The 16215-nt window shown below is 44.5% G+C and overlaps 1 protein-coding gene across 1 annotated transcript in view; it reads left to right on the plus strand.

Annotated features, from left to right (window-relative positions):
• Nucleotides 1–16215, plus strand: part of man2c1 (mannosidase, alpha, class 2C, member 1) — a 101350-nt gene that overhangs the window by 32591 nt on the left and 52544 nt on the right. The window contains exon 9 of the mRNA XM_078532562.1: nucleotides 11222–11314. Within this exon, the coding sequence (XP_078388688.1) occupies nucleotides 11222–11314 (93 nt within the window). The remainder of the gene's footprint in view (nucleotides 1–11221; nucleotides 11315–16215) is intronic.

Consider the following 16215-nt stretch of genomic DNA (forward strand, 5'->3'; position numbering starts at 1 on the left):
TGATTTTGAAAACTTCTATCAAGTCTCCTCTTAGCCTTCTCCAGGGAAAACAGTCCCAACTTCTCCAGTCTTTCCTCATAACTGAAGTGTCTCATCCCAGAACTATTCTCTTAAACCTCTTCTCCACTCTCTCCAATGCGTTCACATCCTTCCTATAGTGTGGTGCCCAGCACTGTACACGATGCTCCATCTGAGGTTTAACCAGTGTCTTATATAAGTTCATCATAACCTCCCTGCTCTTGTACTCCATGCCCCTATTAATGAAGCCTATAATACTGTATGCTTTAGAAACAGCTCTCTCTACCTGTCCTGCCATCTTTAATGACTTATGTACATATACACCCAGGTCTCTTTGCTCCTGCAGATCCTTTGGAATAGTATTCTTTATTCTATACTGCCTCTCCATGTTTTTTGTACCAAAGTGTATCACCTCACACTTCTCCGCATTGAACTTCATCTGCCACCTATACCCACTCCACCAATGTGTCAATGTCCTTTCGAAGTTCTACACTGTCCTCCTCACAGTTTACAATTCTCCCAAGTTTTGTGTTGTCCGCAAGCTTTGAAATTGTCCCCTGCACACCAAGATCTAGATCATTTATATATATCAAGAAAAACAAGGGTCCCAATACCGACCCCTGGGGAACTCCACTACAAATTATCTTCCAGCCTGAAAAATACCCATTAACCATTAATCTCTGTTTCCTATCCCTCAGCCAATTTTGTATCCACATTGCTACTGTCCCTTTTATTCCATGACCTATAACTTTCCTCAAGTCTGTTGTGTGGCACTGTAGCGAACGCCTTTTGGATCTCCATATACATCACATCAACGGCCTTGCCCTCATCAACCATCTTAGTTACATCTTCAAAAAACTCCAGCAAGTTGGTTAGACATGATTTTCCTTTAACAAATCCAAGCTGACTCTTCTGAATCAACCCACATTTTTCCATGTGACTATTAATTCTATCCTGAATAATTGTTTCCAGAAGTTTCCCCAGCACCAAAGTTAAACTGACTGGTCTGTAATTACAGGTCAAATCTTTACAATCTTTTTTGAACAAGGGCGTAATGTTTGCAAATCTCCAGTCCTCCGGCACCTTCCCCGAATCTGGGGAATATTGAAAGATGATTGCCAGTGCCTCTGCAATTTCCACTCTCACTTCCTTCAATATTCTTGGATGCATCTCATCTGGTCCCAGTACCTTATCAACTTTAAGTACCGACAGCTTATCCAATACCACCTCCTTATCAATTTTAAACCCTTCCAGTGACTGAGTTTCCTCCTCTGTCACCATGGCCTGGGCAGCATCTGCCTCGTAGGTAAAGACAGATGCAAAGTTTTCATTTACCACCTCAGCCATGCCTCCTGCCTCTATGTGTAAATCACCTTTTTGGTCCCTAATTGGCCCTACTCCTCCTTTTACCACCATTTTACTATTGGTATGCTCATAGAATACTTTGGGATTTCCTTTTATGTTAGCTGCCAGTCTTTTTTCATAATCCCTCTTTGCTTCTCTCTTCTGAACCTTCTGTATTCAGCTTGATCCTCAATTGTATTTGCTACCTAACATCTGTTGTAAGCGCACTTTTTCTTCTTTAACTTAATTTCTATCTCCTTTGTCATCCAGGGATCTCTGGATTTGTTTGTCCTACCCTTCCCTTTTGAGGGAACAAACCTTGACTGTGTCCAAATCATCTCCTCTTTGAAGGGAGCCCATTGTTCAGCTACTGTTTTTCCCGCCAACCTTTGGTTCCAATCCTTCCAGCCCAGCACCATTCATGCCCCGTTGAAGTCCGCTCTCTGCCAGTTGATTATTCTTACTCTGGATTGACCAATGTCATTTTCCACCGTCATCCTAAACCTTATGATACAATGATCACTGCCCCCTAAATGTTCCTCCACTGTCACTGGATCTACTTGGCTCACCTCATTCCCAAGAACCAGGTCTAGCAGTGCCTCCTTTCCTGTTGGACTGGACACATACTGCTGTAGAAAATTCTCCTGAACACAATCTAGGAACGCTTGACCCTCACTGCCCCTTACACTACCACTATCTCAGTCTATATACGGGTAATTCAAGTCCTCCATCTATGATGTTTACACCTCTCTGTAATTTCCTTGCAGATTTGTTCCCCTATATCCTTCCCTCTAGCTGGTGGTCTATATATTGCACCGAGCAATATAATTGCATCCTTCTTATTCCTTAGCTCTGGCCAAATCGATTCTGTCCTTGAATGTTCTGACACATCCTCTTTCTCCAGCATGGCAATACTCTCCTTAACCAAAAATGCCACCCCTCCTCCTTTTTTCCTTTTCCTATCTTTTTTGAACATCTCGTAACCAGAACATTTAACACCCAGATCTGCCCTTCCTTAAGCCAGGTCTCCGTTATCGCCACAACATCATAAACCCACAAGACAATCTGTGCCTGTAATTCCCCAGTTTTATTAACTATACTCCGTGCATTCAGGCACATGCAGTGTAACCCTGATTTAGACTTCATTACTTGCTCCCTTACTCCAACTCCATCTATTAACTTACTATTCTCTATTTTAGTGCTGTCTGCCTCTCCCAGCACTTTTTTTCACCAAGTATTTTTAAAAATTTATTTGTTCACGAGATGTGGGCGTCGCTAGGGAGGCCAGCATTTATTGCCCATCCCTAATTGCCCTTGAGAAAGTGGCGGTGAGCTGACTTCTTGAACCGCTGGAGTCCATGTGTTGTAGAAACACCAACAATGCTGTTAGGAATGGAGTTCTAGGATTTTGACCCAGTGATAGTGAAGGTTAGGATCAGAAATGGCCTGCCTAAGTGTGGTGGAGGTAGATTCAATCAAGGCCTTTAGTAGAGGATTGGATAAATATCTGCAGCAAAACAGGGGAGTGGGGCTAGGTGAGTTCTTCCAGAGATCTGGCATGGACACGACAGTCCTCGTGTGCTGTAACCATTCTATGAATCAGTGAATCATGGAGTGTTTTAGCTTGGATTGTAGATTGGTTAACAGACATAAAACAGGGAGTAGGAATAAGTGAGTCATTTTGGGTTATGTGTCATGTAACAAGTGAAGTATAGCGATGTTCAGTGCTTGGGCCTCAGTTATTTGCAGCCTGTGTCAATGACTTAGAAGAAGGAACCAATGCTCTCCAATCTGTCTGTCACTGATGCATCTATCTATGGCAGCATTGGAAGGAGTGACCGCTGCACAGTCGTTGTGGAGACGAAGTTCTGTCTTCATCATGTTGCATGATACTACCACCATGCTAAATGGATTAGATTCAGAATAGATCTTGCAGCTCAAAACTAGGCATCCACGAGGGGCTGTGAGCCATCAGCTGCAGCAGAATTCTTTTCCATCACAACCTGTAACCTCATGGCCCGGCACATCCCTTATCTTACCACTATCATCTAGCCAAGGAACCAACCCTAGTTCAGTGTGGAAGACCTTCCAGGAGTAGCAGCAGGCATACCTAAACATAGGGTGCTGATCTGGTGAAATGACAACACAGGACTACGTGCATACTAAGCAACAGAAGATTACATGAAAGACAGAACAAAGCAAACTCACAACCAACAGATCAGATCAAAGCTCCGAGTCCGAACACATCCACTCATCAATGGTAGTGGACAATTAAACAAATAATGGGAGGTGGAAGGTCCATGAATGTCCTTACCTCAATGGTATCGGAGTACAATACATTATTGCAAAGGACAAGGCTGAAGCATTTGCAGCCTCTTCAGTCAGAAGTGACAAGTAGACGATCTATATTGACTTCCTCCTAAGATCCCCACCATTACAGAAGCCAGTCTTCAGCCAACTTGATTCACTCCACGTGATATCAAAAAAAGGCTGAGCACAATGGATACAGCAAAGGCTATGGGCCCCAACAGCATCCCAACTGTACTAATGAAGACTAATGCTCCAGAACTAGCTGCACTTGTAGCCAAGCTGTTCCAGTACAACTAAAGCAATGGCATTTACCTGACAATGTGGATAATTGTCCAGGTATGTCCTGTCCACAAAGAGCAGAATAAATCCGATCTGGCCAATTATCAGTGCATCAGCGTACTCCAGATCATTAGTAAATTATGAAGGAGGTGGTGGCACATTGGTATTGTCACTGGACTAGTAATCCAGAGACCCAGAGTAATACTCTGGGTTGAATCCCACCAGGGCAGATGGTGAGATTTGAATTCAATAAAATATCTGGAATTAAAAGTCTGATGATGACCATGAAACCATTGTCGATTAGCGTAAAAACCCATCTGCTTCACAAATGTCCTTTAGGGAAGGAAATCTGACGTCCTTACCTGGTCTGGCCTACATGTGACTCCAGACCCACAGCAATGTGGTTGACTCTTAACTGACCTCTGAAATGGCCTAGCAAGCTACTCAGTTGTATCAAACCACTAGGAAGTCTACAAGGAATGAAACCCTATGGATTTAGGCACCGGAAACAACAATGGCAAACTCAGCCCTGTGGACCTGCAAGGTTCTCCTTGTGCCAGAATTGGGAGAGTTGTAATTACAGACAAGTCAAGCAACAGCCTTACATAGTCATACTCATGGAATCATACCTTACAATTAATAACCCAGACACCACCATCACCACCTCTGGGTATGCCCTGTTCCATCAGCAGAACAGACCCACCAGAGTTGGTGGCACAGCGGTATACAATTGGGAGGGAGTTGCTCTGGGAGTCCTCAACATCGACTCTGAACCCCATGAAGTCTCATGGCACCAGATCAAACATGGGCAAGGAAACCTGCTGATTACCACATACCGGCCCCCTCAGCTGATGAATCAGTACTCCTCTGTGTTGAACACCACTTGGAGGAAGCACTGAGAGTGGCAAGGGCGCAGAATGTACTCTGGGTGGGGGACTTAATGTCCATCACCAGGAGTGACTCAGCAGCACCACTACTGACCAAGCTGGCTGAATCCTAAAGGACATAGCTGCTAGACTGGGTCTGCGGCAGGCGGTAAGAGAACCAACAAGAGGGAAAAGACATACTTGACCTCATCCTCACTAACCTGCCTGCTGCAGATGCATCTGTCCATGACAGTATCGGTAGGCGTAACCACCACGCCTTGTGGAGGCGAAGTCACATCTTCACATTGAGGATACCCTCCATTTTGTTGTGTGGCACTACCACCGTGCTAAATGGAATAGATTTCGAACAGATCTAGCAACTCAAGACTGGGCATCCATGAGGTGATATAGCAGCAGCAGAATTGCAGTCAACCACAATTTGTAACCTCATGACCCAGCATATTCCAACTCTACCACTACCATGGAGACAGGCGATCAACCCTGGTTCAATGAAGAACGCAGGAGGGCATGCCAGGAGCAGCACCAGGGATACCTAAAAATGAGGTGTCAACCTGGTGAAGCTACAAAATAGGACTACTTGCAGCCAAACAGCAGAAGCAAATGGCAAAAGACAGGGCTAAGCAATTCCATAACCAATGGATCAGATATAAGCATTGCAATCCTGCCTCGTCTAGTCGTGAATGGTGGTGGACAATTAAAACAACTCACTGGAGGAGGAGGGTCCACAAATATCTCCATCCTCAATGGTGGGGGAGCCCACCACATCAGCGCAAAAGACAAGGCTGAAGCATTTGCAACAATATTCAGCCAGAAGTGTCAAGTGGATAGTCCATCTTGGACTCCTCTGGAGGTCCCCAGCATCATAGATGCCAGTCTTCAACCAATTCGATTCACTCTACGCGATATCAAGAAATGGCTGAAGGCACTGGATACTGCAATGGCTATGGGCCTGACAATATTCCGGCAATAGTGCTGAAGACTTGTACTCCAGAACTTGCTGTACCCCTAGCCAAGCTTCTCCACTACAGCTACAAGACTGGCTATGGAAAATTGCCCAGGTATGTCCTGGACACAAAAAGCAAGACAATCCAACCCGGCCTGTTACCCCATCAGTCTACTCTCGATCATCAATAAAGTAATGGGAGGGATCATCAACAGTACTATTAAACGGCACTTGCTCAGCAATAACCTGCTCACTGACGCTCAGTCTGGGTTCTGCTAGGGCCACTTAGCTCCTGACCTCATTACAGCCTTGGGCCGAACATAGACAAAAGAGCTGAACTCCAGAGGCGAGTTGAGAGTGACTGCCTTTGACATCAAGGCCGTATTTGACCGAGTGCGGCAACAAGGAGCTCTAGTAAAACTGAAGTCAGTGGGAATTGGGATGTGGGGGGAACTCTCCGCTGTTTGGAGTCATACCTAGCACAAGGCTCCTTGGACAGCACCTTGCAAACCCACAACCACTACCATCTACCATGGCCACTCACCATCCTGACTTGGAAATATATCGCCGTTCCTTCACTGTCGCTGAGTCAAAACCCTGGAACTCCCTCTGTAACAACAGTGTGTGTGTACCTACATCCACACTGTAGCGGTTCAAGAAGGCAGCTAACCACCACCTTCTCAAGAGCAGTTGGGGATGGGCAGTAAATGCTGTCATGGACAGCGAAGCCCACATCCCTTGAATGAATAAAAAAAAAGTTATACCTGGCACAAAGGAAAATGGTTGTTGGAGGTCAATCATTTCAGTTCTAGGACATCACTGCAGCAGTTCCTCAGGGCAGTGTCGTAGGCCCAAGCATATTCAGCTGCTTCATCAATGACCTTCCTTCCATCATAAGGTCAGAAGTGGGTATGATTGCTGATGATTGCACAGTGTTCAATACCATTTGCAATTCCTCAGATACTGAAGCAGTCCATGTCCAAATGCAGCAAGACCTGGACAATATCCAGGTTTGGGCTGACAAGTGGCAAGTAACAGTGCACAAGTGTCAGGCAATGACCATCTCCAGCAAGAGAGAATCTAACCATTGCCTCTTGACATTCAATGGCATGACCGTCGCTGAATCCTCAACTATCAACATCCTGGGTGTTATCATTGACCAGAAACTGAACTTGACCAGCCATATAAATACTGTGGCTATAAGAGCAAGTCAGAGACTAGGAATCCTGCAGTGAGTAACTCACCTCTTGACTCTCCAAAGCCTGTCCACCATCTACAAGGCACAAGTCAGGAGTGTGATGGAATACTCTCCACTTGCCTGAATGAGTGCAGCTCCCACAACACTCAAGAAGCTTGACGCCATCCAGGACAAAGCAGCCCACATGATTGGTACCACATCCACAAACATTCACTCCCTCCACCACTGATGCATTGCGGCAGCAATGTGTACCACCTACAAGATGTACTGCAGGAATTCACCAAGACTCCTTAGACAGCAACTTCCAAACCCACGACTGCTACCATCTAGAAGGACAAGGACAGCAGATGCATGGGAACACCACCACCTGGAAGTTCCCCTCCAAGCCACTCACCATCCTGACTTTGAAGTATCTCATCATGCCTTCACTGTCACTGGGTCAAAATCCTGGAACTTCTTTCCTAACAGCACTGTGGGTGTAGCTACACCACTGCAGCGGTTCAAGAAGGCAGTTCACCACCACCTTCTCAAGGGCAGTTGGGGACGTGCTATAAATGCTGGCCTAGCCAGCGATGCCCACTTATGAATGAAGAGAAAAAAAGTGATGGAAGGCATCATTGACAGTGTTATGAGCAGCATTTACCTGCTCACCATTAACCTGCTCATTGATGACCAGCTTGGCTTCCTGCAGGACTCATTACATCCTTGGTCCAAATATGGACAAAAGAGCTGAATTCCAGAGGCGAGGTGAGAGTAAATGTCCTTGACATCAAGGCAGCTGTTGTCTTAGTATGGCATCAATGAGCCCTCGCAAGATTGAAGTCAGTGGGAATTGGTGGGGGATGGGGAAGGGGCTGCTGGGAGAGAAACTCTCCATTTGTTGGAAACATTCCTAGCGCAAAGGAAGATAGTTTTGTTTGTTGGAGGCCAATCATCTCAGACCCAGGACATTGCTGCAGGGATTACTCAGGGTCCTGGGCTCAGCCATCTTCAGCTGCTTCAACAATAACCTTCCCTCCATCATATGGTCACTTTTGATTGCACAGTGGTTCCATTCGCGAGTCCTCAGATACTGAAACAGTTTGTGCCCTCAACAACAAGACCTCAACAACATTTTGGTTTGGGCTAATACATGGCAAGCAACATTTGCATCACACTTGTGCCAAGCAATGGCCTCTCCAACAAGAGAGAATCTAACCAACCCCCCTTGACAGTTAACAGTATTACCATTGCTGAGTTCTCCACCATCAACATCCTGGAGGTTACTATTGAACAGAAACTGAACTGGACCAGTCATATAAAGACTGTGGCTACAAGAGCAGGTCAGAGGCTGGCGTGCATAACTGACCGCCTCACTCCCCAAAGCCTGACCACCATCTACAAAGGCACAAGTTAGGAGTGTGATGGAATACTCTACTTGCCTGGATGAGTGCAGTTCCAACAACGCTTGAGAAGCTCGACATCATCCAGGACAGGGACAAATCATCCCACTTTATTGGCACTCCATTCACTACCTTAAACATTCACTCCTTCCACCACCAATGCACAGTGACAGCATTGTCTACCTGCTACAAGATGCACTGCAGCAACTTGCTAAGGCTCCTCCGACAGCACCTTCCAAACCCGCCAACTTTACCACCTAGAAGAACAAAGGCAGAAGATGCATGGGAACACCACTACCCCTAAATTCCCTTCCAAGTCTCACAGCATTCTGACTTGGGAACTATATTGGCCATTCCTTCACTGTTGCTGGGTTAAAATCCTGGAACTCACTCCCTAATAGCATTGCTGATGTACCTACCACAGATTTCAATGGTTCAAGATAGTGGCTCACCACCATCTTCTCATGGGTGATTTGAGCTGGACAAGAAATGCTGGCCTTGCCAGTGACACTTATAGCCCATGAATGAAGAAAATGGGTCTACCATCTCTTGATGGAATTCTAGAGTTGTTATTTGCCTGGCTAGGAATCTCAGGTGCAAACTTGCATTCTGTCACTCAATAACAAAGTGTTGAACCTCCAGAGCTGTACAACTCCCAACCTTTTTATCACTGCATTTATATAATGCCTCCGATCTAATAAAATGTCCTGAGGCACTTCACTGGTCCGGAATCGGACAATGGTTGACATGACAGCAAAGTGATAGAAGATATTATCGACAGTGCTATCAAGCAGCACTTACTCAGGACTAACCTGCTCACAGTCACTCAATTTGGGTTCTGCCAGGGCCTCTCAGCTCACATTACACCTGTGGACAACGTGGACAAGTCCCAACTCGAGGTGAGGTGAGAGTGACTGCCCTCGACATCAAGGCAGCATTTGACCGAGTGTGGCAACGAGAGGCCCTAGCAAAACTGGAGCCAATAGGAATAAGGGGGACAACTTTCCACTGGTTGGAGTCATATTTAATACAAAGGAAGATGGTTATTGGAGGTCAATCATCTTGGTCCAAGGACATCACTGCAGGAATTCCTCAGGTTAGTTCCTATGCCCAACCATCTTCAACTGCTTCATCAATGTCCTTCCTTCCATCATAAGATCAGAAGTGGGGGTGCGATTATTGCACAATGTTCAGCACCGTTTATTAATTCACAGATACTGAAGAGCAAGACCTGGACAACATTCAGGCTTGGGCTGATAGATAACAAGTAATATTCATGGCACACAAGTTGCTAGACAATGGCCTTCTCCAACAAGAGAAAATTCAACCATCTGCTCTTGACATTAAATGGCATATTGGATTCAGCGATTTCATCGCTCAATTGCCCTCAATCAACATCCTGGGGGCTACCATTGACCAGAAATTCAACTGGACCATATGGCTACAAGAGCAGGTCAGAGGCTGGTAATTATGTGCCAGGAAACTTAACTCCTGACTTCCCAAAGCCTATCCACCATCTACAAAGCACAAGTCAGGAGTGTGATGGAATACTGTCCATTTGCCTGGATGAGCGCAACTCCAAGAACACTCAAGAAGCTGGACACCGTCCAGGACAAAGCAGCCTGCTTGATTGGCACCCGATCCACCACCTTCAACATTCACTCCCTCTACCTCCAAAGCACAGTGGCAGCAGTGTATACCATCTACAAGATGCACTGCAGCAACTCACCAAGGGTCCTCTGACAACCCCTTCCAAACCCACAAACTTTACCACCTGGAAGGACAAGGGCTGCAGACACATGGGAACCACCACCTGCAAGTTTTTCTCCAAACCACACACCATCCTGACTTGGAAATATATCGCTATTCCTTCACTGTCGCTGGTAAAAATCCTGGAACTCCCTCCCTAACAGCACTGTGGGTGTCCCTATGCTAGATGGACTGCGGCAGTTCGAGAAGGCGTCTCACCACCACCTTCTCAAGGGCAATTAGGGATGGGCAATAGATGCTAGCCCAGCCAGCAACATCCGAATCCCGTGAAAGAATAGAAAAATGAAGACATGCAAGGAGATATTGGGGTATGAGACCAAAACTTTGGAGAAATCGGAAGGTTATGAGGCTTGTCTTGGAGAAAAAGAGAGTTTGAGAGGTTTAGGAAGGGAATTCAAGAGCTTAGGGCCCCAACATTTGAAGGTCATGGAGCAATGAAAATCTGGGATGTGCAAGCGGCCAGAATTGGAGAGTACAGAGATCTCAGTGCATTGTAGGACTGCAGGAGCTTATGGAGATAGGGAGGAGCTGGGCCATGGAAAGATTTGAGCACAAGGAGAAGTGTTTTAACATTGAGACATTGGCAGACCAGAAGCCAAGGTAGATCAGCAAGCACAGTGGTGATGGGTGAGTGAGCTTGGTGCGAGTTAGGATGCAGACAGCAGATGCTGGATAAGCTAAATTTAAGGAGGTTGGGAGGCAGTTCAGGGGAGCATTGGAATAGTCATGTCTGGAGGTAACAAAAGCATGGATGAGCAATTCCGCAGCCAATGAGTAGAGACGGGAGATACAATGGAACTGGAAGTAGGCAGCATTGATAAGAAAAAGGATTGGGAATCCAGGTTAGGGTACAATTGGGATGCAGTAGAAGCGTGTTCGATCTCCAGTACAGTACTACTCCCTAAAGTTTTATAACTAACAAAGAAATTAACATTTGTATTTGTTAAACAAGCAGTTATTTTTAATGTATGTTCAGAAATCTGTGTTGTCACTTGCTCCTGTTTTGTTGATGTTATACTCCAGTTTTGCTTGGATTATGAAGCAGTCACAAAGCCAGCCAGTAGGGTGCACTAATGTACAGGTTTTGCAGGATGGAAATCTCCCTTCTGGTGAATCCATGGTACGACAGTTCCTCCAGGGTCAAAGATTCTTCCAGCAAGAGTTTGGAAAGTATTGCTGTGAGGTGAGTAGTTGGCATGGCAACGAGGCCTTGCATTGGAAAGTAATTTCTGCATAGCTACTGAGTAAAAGTAAATCATCAAAAGGGAATTGTATTGCACTGTCTACAAACTTTGACATAAGATTTATTTCTGTGAAGAAAAAAGTAGCTATTTTATGAGAGACTCAAGGGATCTCTCTTAATACCTTCAGCTGAATCAATATACATCCCTTAATACTTTTAGTGTAAGTGGTAACTTATTTATTTTTACAGCAACCCCCTGTGTGTGTAATTATTTCCTCCCACACCATTTCTGAAAGCACTCTGACACCCAGCTCTGACGTAAGATGACATTGCAATACTTTAAGACACCAAATACCCATTCCTCCCATTTCAAAATATCCCTGACAACAAAATTGAAATTTAAGTGTTCACTGATCTTCAGGTAAACAGTTGAATTCTACTTTCATCTCATTTTTAAAAAAGCCATAATTTTATGTTTTACCGAGAGTTGGAAGAGATTTTGTGAAGGGACAAGCTCCTTATGTTTACCATATTTTCTTACGTTTACGTGCTTTATATCAACTAACATGGTTCTATCTTTCTCCGCTTTTCTGGTTCATTCCTCAGTGACTCCTCTGTAATGCTTGCCAACTTCAGTGGTCTTTCCTTAAATTCTTTTAACATCCTTCATGTATTTATATTGTTAAATGATGCCGTTTTAATCATGCATGTATTTATGCTGTCACATGATGCTATTCACTTTTCTACTAACTTGTTTTACTCAACTAACTGTTAAATTCCATTACATTATTCCACATGTTTGTATAAACTGTCTTGGTTACCCTTCCAGCACTTTATCAACTCTACATACGAACATATGAACAAGGAGCAGGAGTAGGCCATTCAGCCCCTCGAGCCTGCTCTGCCATTTAATAAGATCATGGCTGATCTGATAGTAACCTGAAATCTGCATCCCACCTACCCCCGATAACATATCACACTCTTGCTTACCAAGAATCTATCCACCTCTGCCTTAAATATATTCAAAGACTCTGCTTCCACCACCTTTTCAGGAAGAGAGTTCTAAAGACTCATGACCCTCTGAGTGAAAAAATTTCACCTCATCTCCGTTTTAAAAGGGCGACCCCTTATTTTTAAACAGTGACCCCTAGATCTAGAGTTTTCCACAAGAGTAAACATCCTCTCCACATCCACCCTGTCAAGACCCTTCAGGATCTCATATGTTTCAATCAAGTCGCCTCTTACTCTTCTAAACACTAGCGGATAGAAGCCTAGTCTATCCAACCTTTCCTCATAAGCCAATCCACCCATTCCAGGTATTAGTCTGGTAAACCTTCTCTGAATTGCTTCCAACACATGTATATCCTTCCTTAAATAAGGTGACCAATACTGTACACAGTGTTGTGGTCCCACTAATGCTCTGTACAACTGAAGCATAATCATGCTACTTTTGTATTCAATTCCCCTTGCAATAAATTATAACATTCTATCAGTTTTCCTAATTACTTGCTGTACCTGCATACTAGCCTTTTGTGATTTGTGCACTAGGACACCCAGATCTCTCTGTACCTCAGAGCTCTGCAATCTCTCACCATTTAGATTACATGCTCCTCTTTTATTCTTCCTGCAAAAATGGACAATTTCACATTTTCCTACATTATACTCCATTTTCCAGATCTTTACCCACTCACTTAACCTTTCTATATCTTTTTGTAGCCACCTTATGTTCTCTTCACAATCTACTTTCCTACCTATCTTTGTGTCATCAGCAAATTTGGCGATCATCCCTTCAATCCCTTCATCCAATTCACGTATATAAATTGTAAGCAGTTGAGGTCCAGCACTGATCGCTGTGTCACATCTTGCCAACCTGAAAAAGATCTTTTTATGCCTACTTTCTGCTTCCTGTGAGCCAGCCAATTTTTTATCCATGCCAATATGTTCCCCCCTATACCACAAGCTTTTATTTTCCGCTATAACCTTTGATGTGGCACTTTATCAAATGCCTTCTGGAAATCTAAGAACAGTACATCCACTGGTTCCCCTTTATCCACAGCATATGTTACTTCCTCAAAGAACTCTAATAAGTTGGTTGAACATGATTTCCCTTTCACAAAACCATGTTGACTCTGCCTGACGACCTTGAGCTTATCCAAGTTCCCTGCTATAACTTTTTTAATAATAGCTCCTAACATTTTCCCCATGATAGATGTTAAGCTAACTGGCCTGTAGTTTCCCATTTTCTGTCTCCCTCCCTTTTTAAATAATGGAGTTATATTTGCTATCTCCCAATCTAATGGGACCTTCCCCGAGTCTAGGGAGTTTTTGGAAAATTAAAACCAATGCATCAACTTTCTCACTAGACACGTCTTTTAAGACCCTAGGATGAAGTCCATCAGGACCTGGGCTCTTGTCAGCCCACAGCTTCAACAATTTACTCAGTACCACTTCTCTGGTGACTGTAATTTTCCTGACTTCCTTCCCCACTTCCATTTCCTGGTTTATAGTTGCTTCTGTGATGTTACCTGTATCCTCTATAGTGAAAACTGATGCAAAATATCTGTTCAATTCATCTGCCATCTCTTTGTTTTCCATTATCAATTCTCCAGACTCACTTTCTATAGGACCAACGCTCACTTTGTTAACTCTTTTCCTTTTTAAAATATTTATAAAAACTCTTACTATCTGTTTTTATATTTTGGCTAACTTTCCCTCATATTCTAATTTTCCCCTCATTAGTCTTTTAGTCACTCTTTGCTGTTCCTTATATTCTGTTCAATCTCCTGACCTACCACCTGTCTTTGCACAATTATATGCTTTTTCTTTAAGTTCGATACTATCCTTAACCTTCCTAGTTAACCACGGATGTTGTGTCTGTCCCTTGGACTTTTTCTTTCTTGTTGGAATGTATCTATTCTGTGCATTCTGAAATATCCCCTCATAGCCAGCTCAGCTTCATGCCCTCATAATTGCCCTTATTATCTCAGACCCACTCCTCTCTCCCTCAAACTGAGTGTAAATTCAATCATATTATGGTCGCTGCTACCTAGGGGCGCCTTCACTATGAGATCCTTAATTACTCCCATCTCATTGCATGATACCAGGCCTAGTATAGCCTGCTCTCTGGTTGGCTCCAGAACATGCTGTTCTAAGAAACTATCCCAAAAACATTCAATGTACTTCTCATCAAGGCTATCTTTGCCCATCTGACTTTTCCAATCTATGTGTAAATTAAAATCTTCTATGATTATCGCCATGCTTTTCTGACAAGCTCCAATTATTTCTTCCTTTGTACTCTAACCTACCATGTGGTTACTGTTAGGGGGCCTGTACGCAACTCCCACAAGTGATCACTTGCCTTTACCATTTCTCGTCTCTACCCAAACTGTTTCCACATCCTGGTTTCCTGAACTTAGGCCATCCCTCTTTATTGTGCTAATACTATCATTAACTAACAGACCCACCCCTCTACCTTTTCCTCGCTTCCTGTCCTTCCTAACTATCCTCAATATTCAGGTCCCAATCCATGTCCTCCTGCAGCCATTTCTCCATAGTGGCTATCAAATCGTAATTATTTATTTCTATGTGCGGTCTCAGCCCATCTGTTTTGTTTCTAAAGCTACACGCATTCAGATACAGAGCCTTTAGTTTTATCATTTTATTCTTTTTATAACCTCTAGTTTCATCTGTTGATTTACTGTTAGATTTCTACTTTCTATCTCTTCCTTTCACAGTCTGTTTTTCATTTCTAGTAATAATACCTTTATCTTTTGTCTTATCTCTCCTCTTTGATTTGCCACATCTGTCCCCAATATTTAGTTTAAAACCCTCTCTACTACCCTAGTTATGCGGCTCGCAAGAACACTGGTCCCAGCACGATTCAGGTGTAGACCATCCCAACGGTACAGATCCCACTTTCCCCGGCACTGGTGTCAGTGCCCCACAAACTGGAGCCCACTTCTCCCACACCAGCCTTTGAGTCACACATTGATCTCCCTAATCTGATTTGTTCTGTGCCAATTTTCACATGGCTCAGGTAATAATCCAGAGATTATGACCTTTGAGGTTCTGCTTCTTAATTTGATGCCTAGGTCCTCATACTGACTATGCAGAACCTCCTTCCTTTATTCTGCCTATGTCATTGGTACCTACAGGGACCACGACAACTGGGTCCACCCCCTCCCACTGCAAGTTCCTCTCCAGCCCCGAGCAGATGTCCTGAACCCTGGCACCAGGCAGGCAACACACAGCCGCTTGGACTCTCGCTCTTTGCTGCAGAGAACAGTGTCAATCCCTCTGACTATACTATCCCCAGTACCACCATATTCCTTTTTGCTCCTCTCCCCCCCACCGCCCCCCCCCCAACTTGAATGGCTTCCTGTACCACGGCGCCAGGCCAGTTAGCTCAAGCACCCTACAGCCTTCACTCTCATCCAAACAAGCTGAAAAAAACCTCAAACCTGTTGGACAATTGCAGAGACTCACACTCCTGTGCTGCTGCCTTCTGAGTCCCCTTATCTGCCTCACTCGCATTAACACCCTCCTGTCCCTGACCACTGACCAAATCAGAAGACCCTGCCCTAAGACGTGTGACTGCACAGAATCACAGAAGCTTAACGGCACAGAAGGAGGCCATTCGGCCCATCATGTCTGCACCGGCTCTCCAAATGAGCAATATACCATTAGTGCCATTACCTTGCCTTTTGCCGGTACTCTTGCACATTGTTTCTATTCAAATAATCATTTAATCATCTGGAATGCCTCGATTGAACCTGCCTCCACCACACCTCCAGGCACCACACTGCCCCCTGGTTCAAAGAATCTAGGTAACTTTCCCCCTCCCTGATGCATCACAGTGTCTGCAGCTCAGCCTCCAAATCATAAACTTGGAGCTGAAGCTG

This window comes from Cetorhinus maximus, chromosome 30, assembly GCF_964194155.1.
Source record: "Cetorhinus maximus chromosome 30, sCetMax3.hap1.1, whole genome shotgun sequence".
In the NCBI taxonomy this organism is placed as follows: Eukaryota; Metazoa; Chordata; class Chondrichthyes; order Lamniformes; family Cetorhinidae; genus Cetorhinus; species Cetorhinus maximus.